Below are 15,651 nucleotides of genomic sequence, written 5' to 3' on the forward strand. Positions count from 1 at the left end.
AAGGCTGTAAAGGTAAGTACATGTAAGTAAAACTTCTTTAAACACTTTACACACACCAAACACACTTACCTCTGCACTCATGCACCCATCACTCACCTGAACACCGGACATCTCGACCCCTCCAAGCCCTTCATCCCAACGGCCCGCCTCGCTAACTTGGCGTGGTTTGGAGCCGTCGGGAATCCCACATTTCACCAATGAGGCTAAAAACTGCCTGTTAATTACCTGTTAACAGGCAGTTAATTGGTACTAATCCCCTTCCTGCCTCGGGGAGGCGGGTCCCAGTGCAGGGCGGGCACCCGCCTCCTTTGAAACTGGCATAGAGGCGGGTTGGGGGCAGGATGGGTTCGTGCCCCCCGATTTCGGGATTTTAACCCCCCACACGCCTCCAATCCCGCCTCCACGGCCCAATGAAAATCCTGCCCGACGTGTCAGTTTGGCTGAACTGGGAGCACTCTTTTGCCTCGGAAACAGAAAATTGTGGTCTCAGGCTCCAGTCCAGCAAAGGGCCAGTGCTTTCAGGAGAGGGGAGGAGAAAATTACAGGCCAGAAAGAAATAACTAAAGAACTTCCTGTTCGCGATAATGAATTTCGAAACCAGAAAACCAAAGATACAGGAAACTTTGGTTTATCCGGAGGTTATAAGTCCGGAATACTTGATCTAACGGCAAAAATCAGGAGCCGTTTTCTGTATGTTTTTTTAGTTCTCGTTGCTTTTTTTTCCCCAGTCAAGCACTGCAAGGTCTGTAGCTTTAGCAACAGCTTCAGTTACAGACGCTTGCAGCTGCAGCTGACTGTTTTGAAGAACAGGGTTTGTTGATTCACACGGAGCTTCTCAGTTCCGTATGTTTAAACATTAACTCTGGTATGTCCGGCACTTTTGATGTTACGGCACCAGCTCGGACCCGTCAGTGCCGGATATCAGAAAGTTTCCTGTAGTCAGAAAACTTAATTGGTTCATTAGTAATATTAATATATGTTCGTAATAAATGTGACGATGCGTATGAACAGCGCAGTACAGAGATTTCAGGCATGCTTTAATTGTTCTGTGATCCACTTACCTCCCAGGTCAGACAGAGGCGGCTGACTGCTGCGTTGCACAGACCCATGATGATGGCAAAGAACGAGAACAGGTTCTGCTTCTCTTTACAGCTGGAAGAGCAAGGAGATATTAGGAGCGACCTGGATAAACAGGTGAAACATTGCTGTGTAACAGGGAGGGGCACTTACAACTCAACAACAGCGTTTTCTCACGGGTTTGAGTCCAATCACTGCAGCTTGCATTTATACATAGCATCTTCAACCATATAAAAGGCCCCAAGGTGCTCCGCGGATAGGTGTGCGGAAAAGAGTTGCCAAGCCAGGAAAGGGTGACCAAAAAGCATAGTCGAAAAGGTGGGTTTTTGCAGAAGTTTTTAAAAGGAGGGGTGGAAAGCCAGAAGGGCTTAAGGAGGTAAAGTCTGAAGCCAAAGATTAGGGGCATCAGAGGCCTGGGATTCAATAACTGTGAACCAAAGATCCAACCATTCATGGCTATATTCAAGAAAGCATCAACTTACATTCATATAGCACCTTTAATGTAGTAAATGTTCTCAGGCGCCTCACAGAGGGCATCAAAATGAGTAGCAGTTAGGAGAGAAAATTTAAAGCATGGCCAACAAGGTAGGTTTTGAAGAATCTTTCAAAGGTAGGGAGGGAAGGAACAAGGCAGCGGAGTTTAGGGAGGGAGCTCTCGAGATTAGGGCAGCGACTGGCTGAGGTCTGGGCCATTGATGATGGAGCAGAGGAAGCAGGAATGCACAGGAGCCAGAATCAACAAGACCAAAGTCCGAGAGAGACGTAAAAGATCCCAAGGCACTATTTCGAAGAAGAGCAGGGGAGTTCACCCCGGTGTCCCGGCCAATATTAATCCCTCAACTAATATCACTAAAACAGATTATCTGGTCGTTATCACATTGTTATTTGTGGGAGCTTGCTGTGCACAAATTGGCTTCCGCGTTTCCCACAACAGTGACTACCTCGCAAAGTACTTCATTGGCTGGAAGGCGCTTTGGGACGTCCTGAGGTTGTGAAAGGCGCTGTATAAATGCAAGTCTTTCTTTCTTTCTTTCAACTGCAAAAATAAACTGGAGCAGAGCTCAAAAGCTGCAAGTGCTACTCCTGGAATCCGGTGGGAATTGCCTTGCAGCATCTGGGCGATTCCAATCTCTCTACAGTTAAGAGTTAGAATGGCAGAGACACAAAGTAGGAGAGTGTGCGAGAGTCCAGGAGTAACTGCACGACTTGACACTCCAGACAGGGTGCCTCGCCCACACGGCAGAAGTTCAGGCGGGCCCTGCCTCTGATTTTCCGACCAGCATGTTAAATGGTCGGAAAATTGTGGGCAGCGTGCGACCAACTTTCCAATCAACAGAATTCGAACGGCAAGGCTCACTGCTAAATTGGAAAAGTACCCTTTAAAAGTACGTTTACATGTGTAAAGGTACAAGTGAATATATCTGGATAAAAAGTGATTTTTTTTTTACTGTGCTAATCTGATATATTAATTTTTACTGTTAGTGTATTTCTCAGGTGGTCTGTACCCCCTACCAGTATTAGGTGGCGATGAGACCCTGTTGAGTTTATCGTCCCGTGCGGATTAACGGTGATTACAGCTCTCACAGCACAGGAACGCACTGCTTCGTGTTCACGCTTACTGCTGTGGTTGTGAAAGTTGCGACGGAACATCTAATTACTGTTGGGTTAGTCATTAGCTAGTGAAGTTTTACTGATGACAGGGGTTCAATGCTATACACTAGGATTTCCAATGTTGATGTTTAGGTTACCTGAACAGGTGCTGAGGGAGCTGTCAGGTTAATGAGTGTGAACTTCAAAAAAAAAACCCGGCCTCTGTGTAAGTGACTGCACGCCATCGCTGTGTGATTCACTCACTGGGTGGAGTCAGTGAGCCCAGGACCTGAGGCAACGACACCCTGTAAATTCTGGGAATGGCAGATGTTGTGCTCGCCCTGAAACTGAAGCCTATGATTATCTTGTGTGATCTGTGTGATGCGTCTAGACTGCCTGCAGATAGTAGTAACCGATTAATGCAAGGCTGAATGGAGTGCTTCCGCTGCCTTATCGTAAACAACACCCTTTATCTCCACTGCTCCAGCTCATTCACCTGACGAGAGCGATTTTGATCACCTCTAGTAAACGGCAGGATTTTATTTTCCCTCTGCTCTCCGGACTTGTGCTGGAGTCCAAACAGCCATCCTGTACCTCACCCATTCTTGATCTATTAGTCTAGCCAGTCAGTGTTGGCAGACTCTTTTACCATGGGTGCCATCACAGCTGAGCTTGACGTCTTCACCTCATGCTCGCAAACTTCCAAGTTAAGGTCAATGAATAGCAATCCGGAGTGGGAACCCTGGCTGATTTGTTTTCCTTTTTCTAGCCCAGGGCACTGGGGTCAGTTGTAGGGTGGCACTACTACTGCGGCAGCTGAGATTAGTTAAAAAGACCTGCCTTTATGTAGTGCCCGTCATGTCCGCAGGACTTCCCCCTAAGCATTTTATAGTCAATAAATTACTTTTGAAGTGTTGTAACTGTTGCAATGTAGCCATTTGCGGCAGGCAATTTATTCACAGCCAAAATCCCACAGACAGCCAAGATCTGAACAACCAATTAATCCCTTTCTGGTTGCGTTGTTTTAGGGATGAATATTGGCCAGGACACTGGGGGAACTCCCTGCTGTTCTTCGAAAAAGTGCCACGGGATCTTTTACGTCCACCTGAAGGGGTGGTGGGGACCTCATGAAAAAGACGGCGCCGCCGACAATACAACACAACACTCCCTCAGCACTGCAATGAAGCGTCAGGCTAGATTATGTGCACGGGTTTGTAGCGGGACTCGAACCCGCAACCATTTGACTCAGAAACGAGAGATCGCTGCCAGTGAGCCAAGCTGACACTAGCTCAGCACAGGCACGAGATGAAACGTGAGCAACTCCTGGTCTGAACGGCACGGTGCTAAGACCATGCTGATACAATTCTTATTGCATTCCGCCAGCTTTCCTGGTCCCCGCCCTCGCGAACGCTAATCACGCCCTTTAATTCCAGGTGAGCACTTACAGAGCAGCGATGTTGATGAAGGTTTTGAGAAGCTGCACTCGTTTGCCCAGGCGCTCACACATCAGCATCTCGGTAGTGACCCAGTGCTGCACCTCACTGCACCGCTGCAGCACCAGCTCCAGGTTGGCTGTTCGCCTCCGAATGCTCTCGTTCCGGAAGACATAATGGATCAGCTCCAGCTGTAAGGAAATCAGATCGCACATTAACACAGAGCATAGAATTACATAGACTTTACAGCACAGAAACAGGCCATTCGGCCCAACTGGTCTATGCCAGTATTTATGCTCCACACGAACCTCCTCCCACCCTTCTTCATCTCACCCTATCAGCATAAACTTCACTTCCTTTCTCCCTGATGTGTTTATCTAGCTTCTCCTTAAAGGCATCTATACTATTCACCTCAACTACTCCCTGTGGTAGCGAGTTCCACATTCTAACCACTCTTTGGGTAAAGACGTTTCTCCTGAATTCCCTATTGGATTTATTAGTGACGATCTTATAGTTATGTCTCTAGTTTTGGAGCAACGAACGCAGAATGCACAGCAGCCTTGAGGGTGGAATCGTTTAAATACTAGGTTCCTTTCAGACCGCAAAAATATGATGCTATGAAAACAGCACACACCCTCCATTCTCCAATGGCATGTGCATCAAACATTCATTAAAGTAACATAACAACAGAAAATGCCGGAAACACTCAGCAGGCCAGGCAGCCTCTGTGGAGGCTACCAAGACCCTAAGCTCTGGAATTCCCTCCCTAAACCGTGGAGCTCCACGGATGCTGCCTGGCCTGCTGAGTGTTTGCAGCATTTTCTGTTGTTATTTCAGATTTCCAGCATCTGCAGTATTTTGCTACTGTATTAATTAAAGTGACACTATCGTAAAAGAGAAGGAAAGTCTCAGGCAGTACTTTCTGCACAAACTCCTTCCCCCATCACGTCAACAACAAGTTGTATTTATATAGCGCCCTTAACCAATGTTCCCTGTCATTTATTTTGATGCGCAGGCCCCTTAACTGTTGTTCTTGCCATGGAGGGAGTTCAGCGAAGATTCACCAGGCTGATACCTGGGATGGCAGGAATGACGTATGAGGAGAGATTGGGTCGACTGAGCTTGTACTCGCTGGAGTTTAGAAGAATGAGAGGGGATCTCATCGAAACTTATAAAATTCTGACGGGACTGGACAGACTAGATGCAGGAAGGATGTTCCCGATGGTTGGGGAGTACAGAACCAGGGGTCACAGTCTAAGGATAAGGGGTAAGCCATTTAGGACAGAGATGAGGAGGAATTTCTTCACCCAGAGAGCGGTGAACCTGTGGAATTCTCTGCCACACAGGGCAGTTGAGGCCAATTCATTAAATATATTCAAGAAGGAGTTGGATATATTTCTTAAAGCTAAAGGGATCAAGGGATATGGGGAGAAAGCAGGAACGGGGTACTGAATTTGGATGATCAGCCATGATCTCACTGAATGGCGGAGCAGGCTCGAGGGGCCGAATGGCCTACTCCTGCTCCTATCTTCTATGTTTCTATGTTAACTGGCTGCGTGACCCATTCAATTTTTCACATATGCACAGTTATTTCCATTGAAAAGCCGGTGGGCGGCCTGGGCAGGACCACCAGACCGCTGTGCGGCTGCGCAGCTCGGCAGGAACGTTGCCCAAAACGTAGTAAAATGTCCCAGGGCGCTTCACAGGAGCCACACAAGGAGATATTAGGGCAGGTGACCAAAAGCTCGGTCGAAGAGGTAGGTTTTAAGGAGCGAATTAAAGCAGGAAAGAGAGGGAGAGAGGCGGAGAGGTTTAGGGAGGGAATTCCAGAGCTTAGGGCCTTGACAGCTGAAGGCACAGCCGCTAATTGTGGAGCGATTAAAATCAGGGATGCTCAAAAGGCCAGAATTGGAGGAGCGCAGATATCTCGGAGGGTTGTGGGGCTGGAGGAGATTACGGAGATAGGGAGGGGCGAGGCAATGGAGGGTTTTGAAAACAAGGATGAGAATTTTAAAATCGAAGTGTTGCTTAACCGGGAGCCAATGTAGGTCAGCGAGCACAGGGGAGATGGGTGAATGGGACTTGGTGTGAGTTAGGATATGGACAGCAGAGTTTTGGATGACCTCAAGTTTACAAGTAATCGTGAGGTACAGAGTCTTTGATTAAGTATCCTCACATTTACAGGTTATTTGCAGCTTCATGGAGACTCAATAAAAACAGTTTGTATTTATATAGCGCCATTAATGTAGTAAAATGTTCCAAGGTGCTTCACAGGAGTGTTATTAGAAAAAAGTTGACACCGAACCACATGATATTAGGACAGGTGACCAAAAACACCTCAGGTCTCCACAGCACAGGCTCCTGGAATTCACTCAGTTGTGCCCTGACTTGTGTTTACAGCCAGCTTTAGTTCTCTTAGCTTTGCAGCGAGCTGGTTTACAACTCCACGGCGATGTGTAAACACGGACTCGAGCAGCGGTCTGACTCCCCATCGAGTCAGCAACTCGATAAGAACCTCTCAGCTACTGAGGGTTTCCAACCCAAACTGCAGATCCCTTCCTGCAGTGTAAACACGGTCTGTACACCTGGAGCGGTTTGTTCTCATAGCGGGGTGTGAATGCACCCGTAGCGAGGGGCTCCACTGATATCGATGGTTCTCTGCGCTTCCACCAGCCTAATGGATGAAGAGGAGCTGGCTGAACTGGGAGTACTGCTGCACACGCAGCCATGAGTAGTTTATCTGGGATTGGATGGCGTAAGATCTGCCCCCACAACTGTCGGCTCACACTGAAATCAGTGGAGACATTCCAGGACTTGTGGGGCTTACTCTGTGACCTACAGCACTGGGGCAGCTAATGAGGGAATCAGCGGTATCAAAGTGGCCAAAACTACCCAAAAACAACACAAGATGCTTCCAAGCACTGTGTTTTTATTGGTTTGAAGGAAACATACAGGTCGGAGTATTTTTACATAGAACGTACCTGTGCCAGCCTTTCCGATTCCTCTTCCAAACAGTACATAATAACTAATATTATAAGATGACGGCTGAAAACATGCAGGGGGGCTCTGGGCTACACACCTCATTCACGCAATTTAAAAGCTCCCAGTCAAACGCCGTAATCTGATTGGCCATTTCCACCATGTTCATTTCGTTGATTTCGGGCCCTTCGTGGGAAAGGCGCTCAATGGCTGGCGGAGGAACCTGCAAATCAACAGGGGGGTGAGAGAAACAACAGTCAGCATTCACATAGCTTGCTATTCAGTGTCACATTTGCAGTTGTTTCAAGAAAAAGGATGCTGGCACCTATTTAATTCTGAATGCCATCATTTTAGCTTCTGGAATTATAATGGAAGTGTCAGCTGTGGCTCAGTGGGTCGCACCCTCGCCTCTGAGTCAGAAGATTGTGGGTTCAAAGTCCCACGCCAGGGACTTGAGCACAAAAATCTAGGCTGGCACTCCAGGGCAGTGCTCAGGGAGTGCTGCACTGTCAGAGGTGCCGTCTTTCGGATGAGACGTTAAACCGAGGCCCCGTCTGCTCTCTCAGGCAGATGTAAAAGATCCCATGGCACGATTTCGAAGAAGAGCAGGGGAGTTATCCCCGGTGTCCTGGCCAAAATTTATCCCTCAACCAACATAACAAAAAAAAAAGATTATCTGGTCATTATCACATTGCTGTTTGTGGGAGCTTGCTGTGTGCAAATTGGCTGCTGCATTTCCTACATTACAACAGTGACTCCACTTCAAGAGTATTCATTGGCTGTAAAGCGCTTTGGGACGTCCAGTGGTCCTGAAAGGCGCTATATAAATGCAAGTCTTTCTTTCTTTTTCTTCGGAAAATTATGGCTGATAAAAATCAATATGTTATGACCATTGTTAGAACTTATGATTTTCTTGACGTTTATTATTATTTTAATGTGCGCTATTCACTGGGATAGAAGTTGTATCTATTCAGCACCTCAGAACATACCAAAATGTTTTACAACCAAGGAAGATGACGGGGTCATGTCAAACAAATATTAGATAAAGCTAACCATTGCTTTAAAGAGACTCCTCACCCTTCTTTCAAAATTGGCAAGAAATTTTATGCAGAGTTATTTTTCAGCTGTTCAAAATCATGGAAGTTTTTTATCGTGTAAATTAAGCTGTTTCTAGTGGCAGAAGGGCCAGTAACCAGAGGACACAGATTTAAGGTGATTGACAAGGGAAAAAAAGGCAACATGTGGAGACATTTTTTTACACAGCGAGTTGTTGTGATCTGGAACACACTGTTTGCAAGGGTGGTGGAAGCAGATTCAATGGTAACTTTCAAAAAGGAATTGGATAAATCCTTGAAGGGGAAACATCTACAGGGCTATGGGGTAAGGGAAGTGGAGTGGGATTAATTGAACAGCTCTGCCAAACACACGGTGCAGGCACAATGGAGCTAAAGGCCTCCTTCAGTATTATATCTTTCTATCGTAACTATGGACATGGTGTAGCGGACGGCGGGTATGACTATCGTTCTCTGTGATAACATAGGAGTTCATGAGGAGATATTTATATATCAACCAGGAACTTCTATAATCTGCAGTCAAATGTTCTACCACTGAGCTATAGCCCTCTCACAAGCCAATGTCCCATGAACTTCACAACCGAATGATCCAACCGAGAATGCCCTGAGATTTACACACAAGCCCCACCCTCTCTTAATTGGGGCACATTTGCAGCCCAGCCGGATATTCACCCACTCCTGAGATGCCCCACTCCATGCCCACGGCCTCATTCCTGGCACCAGGTCATTAACATATGGGGGAAGGTCTCGCTGGTCTGTGCGCAGGGTTAATGCCCATCTGGGGACAGGATTCTGCTGTGGGAAAAAGAGGTGGGTAGTGCACTGCCAGTGGAAACTTTTGCAAATATTTAAAAATCTCCCACTTTTCTTGGTGCACGACCTCGCTCTGAGAATGTTTGCTCAGGCTGCTCGCCCTATTCATCAGCTGAAGCTCAGTGGTAGCACTCGCACTAGTGAGTCAAAATGTTGTGGGTTCAAGCTACCCCACTCCAAAGACTTGAGTACATAATCCAGGCTAACACTTCAGTTTAGGTCTGAGGGAAGTGCTGGCTTGTTGCAAGGGCCATTTTTCAGGCGACACATTCAACCGAGGCTTGTCTGTCATCTCTGGTGGGTGTAAAAGATCTCATGGCATTATTTGAAGAAGGTCAAGGGAGCTCAGCCATGGTCCTGGGTTACATTTATCCCTAAACCAACACTAAAATTGCTGTTTCATTTTTCTCACTGCAGTTTGCGTTGACTCTATCACCGAAATAAGCAATCTACAGCTTCATCACCACAAGTGTAGTCACTGTGATTATGTAGGTAAACACAACAGGCAATTTGAGCAACAGAAAAGTCTCAAATAGCAAATGACTCACCAGATAATCTATTTTTAATGGTGTGGGTTGAGGGAGAAAATTTGGCCAGGACACCAGGAGAACTCCCTGCTCTTCTTCGAATGGAGCCATGGGATCTTTTTCATCCATCTGCATTGGCAGACAGGACACCGATGGAATATCTTATCTGAAAGACGGCACCTCTGACGATGCTGCACTCCCTCAGTACCGCACTGAAGCGTCAGCCTAGATTACGTTCCCAAGTCCTGCGGTGGAGCGTGAATATACAACCCTTTGACTCAGACTAATTGACCCAGAACCAGGGGTCACAGTCTAAAGATAAGGGGTAAGCCATTTAGGACAGAGATGAGGAGGAATTTCTTCACCCAGAGAGTGGTGAACCTGTGGAATTCTCTACCACAAAAGGCAGTTGAGGCCAATTCATTAAATATATTCAAGAAGGAGTTAGATATATTTCTTAAGGTTAAAGGGATCAATAGATATGGGGAGAAGGCAGGGACAGGGTACTGAATTTGGATGATCAGCCATGATCTCATTAAATGACGGAGCAGGCTCGAGGGGCCGAATGGCCTACTCCTGCTCCAATCTTCTATGTTTCTATGACCCAAGCTGACACTTGGTGAAAAAGATGACTTTTGTCTCTCTGTCCTTTCCACCCCGGTGACGACTGTGCATTAAAACAAATTCAATAAATTATTAATGTAATTCTCATGGTTGCAACATTGCTGTCCTAAATCTGGTTTCACCAGTGCTGGAGCAGCACCAGTCTCTCCGAATGGAGCCACTTGAGAACAAGCTCAATGGTGCCCCCTGTTGTAAGGTGATGTTACTGCAGCAAACACAGCAATTAACAGGAAAGCTTCAATCCTTGAAAACTATAAAAACATTTTAAGACCTTTTTTTTTAAAGTGCAATTGCTGCTAATAAATAAATCAATGGCTTATAGTAGTCTCCTTTGGAAAACCATTTTTCACTCATCCAAGTGATTTAATTTAAAAACTCCTTCAGTTTTGATATTAATTGTCCAACTTTTGCTTCCAAATTTGCAGGGCAATGTTGTGAGACTCTGCTCCCAGTGCGGAGGGAGCCTTGCGGGGGCTGTGTGGAGTAGTGGAGATGGGGATCGCAACACTGTAGCCCCAGTTTTCGTCTTGCGCTCGGGCACTGGTGAAGCTCCAGGCTGGGAGCACAGCCTTGAAAAACAACCCCCCCCTCCCCCCCACCCGAGCTGTTTACTGTGTTTACTTGCTGTTTGACAAGAATATCTTTAGAGATTACTACAAATTTGAAATATAATACAGAAAATGCTGGAAATACTCAGCATGTCCATCAGTATCTGAGACCCCTACCATCTCCCTCTTACAGCATATACCAGTTTTTAAATAGCTGAGTCCTGCTTCCTGGCCTCAACATCCCTTCCTGACAACCCGTTCTAGCTGATGATTATCCGCTGCGTCTAATTGTTCACAACCTTGGACTTGTGCCCTCTGGTCCTGCTGCATTGGTGTATTTGAAAGTTCTGTTACATAGGATTACATAGGATATACGGCACAGAAACAGGCCATTCGGCCCAACCAGTCCATGGCAGCGTTTATGCTCCACTCGAGCCTCCTCCCGTCTTTCCTCATCTAAATCTATCAGCATAACCCTCTATTCCCTTCTCCCTCATATGCTTGTCCAGCCTCCCCTTAAATGCATCTATACTATTCGCTTCAACCACTCCCTGTGGTAGCGAGTTCCACATTCTCACCACTCTCTGGGTAAAGAGGTTTCTTCTGAATTCCCTATTTGATTTCTTGGTGGCTATCTTATATTGATGGCCACTAGTTATGCTCTTCCCCACAAGTGGAAACATTCTCTCTGTATCCACTCTATCAAAACCTTTCATAATTTAAAAGATCTCAATTAGGTCACCCTTCAGCCTTCTTTTTTCAAGAGAAAAGAGACCCAGCCTGTTCATCCTTTCCTGATATGTATACCCTCGCATTTCTGGTATCATCCTTGTAAATCTTCTCTGCACCCTCTCCAGTGCCTCTATATCCTTTTTATAATATGGCGACCAGAACTGTACGCAGTACTCGAAGTGTGATCTAACCAAGGTTCGATACAGGTTTAGCATAACTTCCCTACTTTTCAATTCTGTACCTCTAGAAATAAACCCTAGTGCTTGGTTTGCCTTTTTTATGGCCTTGTTAACCTGTGTCGCAACTTTTAGTGATTTGTGTACTTGTACTCCTAGATCCCTTTGTTCCTCTACCCCACCCAGACTCACACCCCGCAAGTGATAAGTGACCTCCCTATTCTTCCTACCAAAATGTAATACCTCACATTTATCTGTGTTGCACTTCATTTGCCAATTATATGCCCATTCTGCAAGTTTATTAATGTCCTCCTGTAATTTGTTGCAGTCCTCCTCAGTATTGACTATCCCCCCCAATTTGGTATCATCCGTAAATTTAGAAATTGTGTTTTTGATTCCAAAGTCTAAATCGTTAATATAAATTGTGAACAACAGTGGTCCCAGCACTGATCCTTGTGAAACACCATTACCTTCTGCCACTGTGAATAGCTACCCTTTACCCCTACTCTCTGTTTTCTGTCTTGATGCCAGCTAGCTATCCATTCCGCTACTTGTCTGCTGACTCCGCATTCTCTGGCCTTGTTCATCAGTCTATTATGGGATACCTTATCGAAGGGCTTTTGAAAATCTAGATAAATTACATCTACTGCATTACCCTTGTCTACTCTCTCTGTTACCTCTTCAAAAAATTCAATAAGGTTGGTCAAGCAAGACTTTCCCTTTTGAAATCCATGCTGACTATTTATTACTAAGTTTTTGGTTTCTAGATGTTCTTCTATTTTCTCCTTTAGTAGGGGTTCCGTTATTTTTCCTACCACCGATGTTAAGCTGCCTGGTCTATAATTCCCTGGACATGTTCTATCCCCCTTCTTAAATATAGGTATTACGTTAGCTATCCGCCAGTCCTCTGGCACCACACCTTTTCATAGAAACATAGAAACATAGAAGATAGGAGCAGGAGTAGGCCATTCGGCCCCTCGAGCCTGCTCCGCCATTTGATGAGATCATGGCTGATCATCCAAACTCAGTACCCCGTACCTGCCTTCTCCCCATATCCCTTGATACCTTTAGCTCTAAGAAATATATCTAACTCCTTCTTGAATATATTTAAAGACTTGGCCTCAACCGCCTTCTGTGGTAGAGAATTCCACAGGTTCACCACTCTCTGGGTGAAGAAATTCTTCCTCATCTCTGTCCTAAATGGCTTACCCCTTATCCTTAGACTATGACCCCTGGTTCTGGACTCTCCGACCATCGGGAACATTCTACCTGCATCTAGTTTGTCCAGACCTGTCAGAATTTTATACGTTTCGATGAGATCCCCTCTCATTCTTCTAAACTCCAGCGAGTATAAGCCCAATCGACCCAATCTCTCCTCATACGTCATTCCTGCCATCCCAGGGATCAGCCTTGTGAATCTTCGCTGAACTCCTTCCATGGCAAGAACATCCTTCCTCAGATAAGGCGACCAAAACTGCACACAGTACTCAAGGTGTGGTCTCACCAAGGCCCTGTACAACTGCAGCAGGACATCCTTGCTCCTGTACTCAAACCCTTTCGCTATGAAGGCCTGATGCGCTATCAATTACTCATAAAAGACTGAGAGTTAGAAGAGTAACTAAAGGCTTTTATTAACAACAGAATGGAGGTCTGCCTCGCGTGGTCGACCGGTCCATGATACTAAGGGCTGGGGAGCAGTCACCTTTATACTAGGACCTGTGGGAGGAGTCAGCCGAGGCATGTCCAGGCATGTACACAGTGGAATACAAACAGGACAAACAGGAATACAAACAGTGGTTTACCACATTCACCCCTTGTTTAAAATTGAGTCCGGCGGGGTGAAGTGTATTAAAAGTTAGTGTATTGGAGTCTCTCCGGAGGTCTTGTCTGCCGCTGTGATCTGCGTGGCGACGGCAGGGGTAGTGAAGTTTCCGGCGTCGAGTCCAGCGTAGGCTGTGGCACAGGCGTGTCGTCCTCGTAGATGTCGAGCGGGTCGCGGGGCCCAGGCCTGCCATCTGCTGGGGCTGGATATCGGATCGTGGGGGGGGGGTGGTAGTGGGTAGTGGGTTACTGCGGCCCCCGAGGGTGCAAGGTCTCTTATGGAGACTGTGTCCTCCCGCCCGTCCGGGTATGCGATGTAAGCATACTGGGGGTTGGCGTGGAGGAGGCCGACCCTCTCGACCAGGGGGTCCGTTTTATGGGTCCTCACGTGTCTTCTCAGTAGGACCGGCCCTGGGGACGTGAGCCATGGCGGTAGCGATGTCCCCGATGTGGACTTCCTTGGGAAGACAAACATTTTCTCATGAGGGGTGGCGTTAGTGGCAGTGCAGAGCAGTGACCGAATAGAGTGGAGCGCATCGGGGAGCACATCCTGCCAGCGGGAGGTTGGAAGGCCCCTAGACTTTAAGGCTAGCAGGACGGCCTTCCAAACTGTCGCATTTTCTCTTTCCACCTGTCCGTTCCCCCGGGGGTTGTAACTGGTGGTCCTGCTTGTGGCAATACCCCTAGTTAGCAGGTACTGACGGAGTTCGTCGCTCATAAACGATGAGCCCCGGTCGCTATGGATATAGCTGGGGAAGCCGAACAGGGTGAAGAGGTTGTTCAGACATTTAATGACCGTGGCACTGGTCATGTCCGGGCAGGGGAAGGCGAACGGGAAACGGGAGTACTCATCAATAATATTGAGGAAGTACACATTGCGGTCGGAGGAGGGGAGAGGCCCTTTAAAATCGACGCTCAGGCGCTCGAAGGGGCGAGTGGCTTTTATCAGGTGGGCCCTGTCTGGTCTATAAAAGTGCGGTTTGCACTCAGCGCAGACTTGGCAGTTCCTGGTCATGGTCCTGACCTCCTCAATAGAGTAAGGCAGGTTGCGGGCCTTGATGAAGTGGAAGAACCTGGTGACCCCCGGGTGGCAGAGGTCATTGTGGAGGGCCCGCAGTCTATCGATCTGCGCGCTGGCGCAGGTGCCACGCGATAGCGCATCCGGGGGTTCATTTAGCTTCCCGGGCCGGTACAAGATCTCGTAGTTGTAGGTGGAAAGTTCGATTCTCCACCTCAAGATCTTGTCATTTTTGATTTTGCCCCTCTGCTTGTTGTTAAACATAAAAGCAACTGAACGCTGGTCAGTGAGCAGGATAAATCGTTTTCCGGCCAGGTAGTGCCTCCAATGACGCACAGCCTCCACAATCGCCTGGGCCTCCTTCTCAACAGCGGAGTGTCTGGTCTCCGGGCCTTGGAGGGTTCGTGAAAAGAAGGCCACGGGTCTCCCCGCCTGATTGAGGGTAGCGGCCAGGGCAAAGTCAGACGCGTCGCTTTCCACCTGGAAGGGGATGGATTCGTCCACTGCGTGCATGGTGGCTTTGGCAATGTCCTCCTTGATACGGTGGAAGGCTAAGCGGGCCTCTGCCGTCAAGGGAAAAGAGGTGGACTTGATCAGCGGACAGGCCTTGTCCGCATAGTAGGGGACCCACTGGGCGTAATAGGAGAAAAACCCTAGGCACCTCTTCAGGGCCTTGAGGCAGTGGGGCAGTGGAAGTTCCATAAGGGGACGCATCCGGTCGGGGTCGGGGCCGATGACTCCGTGTTCCACAACACAGCCAAGGATGGCGAGGCGGTTTGTGCGGAATATGCACTTCTCCTTGTTATATGTCAGGTTTAGGAGTTGGGCGGTGCGGAGGAATTTTTCGAGGTTTGCGTCATGGTCCTGCAAGTCACGGCCGCAGATGGTCACATTGTCCAGATATGGGAAAGTGGCCTGCAACGCATTTTGATCTACCATCCGGTCCATCTCCCTTTGGAAGACGGAGACCCCGTTGGTGACGCCAAAGGGAACCCTAAGGAAGTGATAGAGGCGGCCGTTTGCCTCAAAGGCAGTGTACTGGCGGTCCTCAGGGCGGATGGGGAGCTGGTGGTACGCTGATTTCAGGTCAATGGTCGAGAAGACGCGGTACTGCGCGATCTGGTTGACCATATCAGCTATACGGGGGAGTGGGTAGGCGTCCAGCAGGGTGTAGCGATTTATTGTCTGGCTGTAGTCGATGACCAGGCGCTGCTTCTCGCCGGTCTTAACGACCACAACC

General features: G+C 47.7%; 1 protein-coding gene across 2 annotated transcripts in view; it reads right to left on the reverse strand.

Annotated features, from left to right (window-relative positions):
* Window positions 1-15,651, reverse strand: part of rapgefl1 (Rap guanine nucleotide exchange factor (GEF)-like 1) — an 83,454-nt gene that overhangs the window by 15,760 nt on the left and 52,043 nt on the right. For both annotated transcript variants that reach the window (XM_085966539.1, XM_085966540.1), the window contains 3 exons: window positions 7,180-7,302; window positions 4,113-4,291; window positions 1,062-1,152 (listed from right to left, as the gene is read on the reverse strand). In XM_085966539.1, coding sequence (XP_085822665.1) covers window positions 1,062-1,152; window positions 4,113-4,291; window positions 7,180-7,302 — 393 coding nt within the window. The remainder of the gene's footprint in view (window positions 1-1,061; window positions 1,153-4,112; window positions 4,292-7,179; window positions 7,303-15,651) is intronic.

The sequence above is a fragment of the Somniosus microcephalus genome, chromosome 24 (assembly GCF_052327205.1).
Source record: "Somniosus microcephalus isolate GS21.2 chromosome 24, FLI_Smic_1.0, whole genome shotgun sequence".
Classification (NCBI taxonomy): domain Eukaryota; kingdom Metazoa; phylum Chordata; class Chondrichthyes; order Squaliformes; family Somniosidae; genus Somniosus; species Somniosus microcephalus.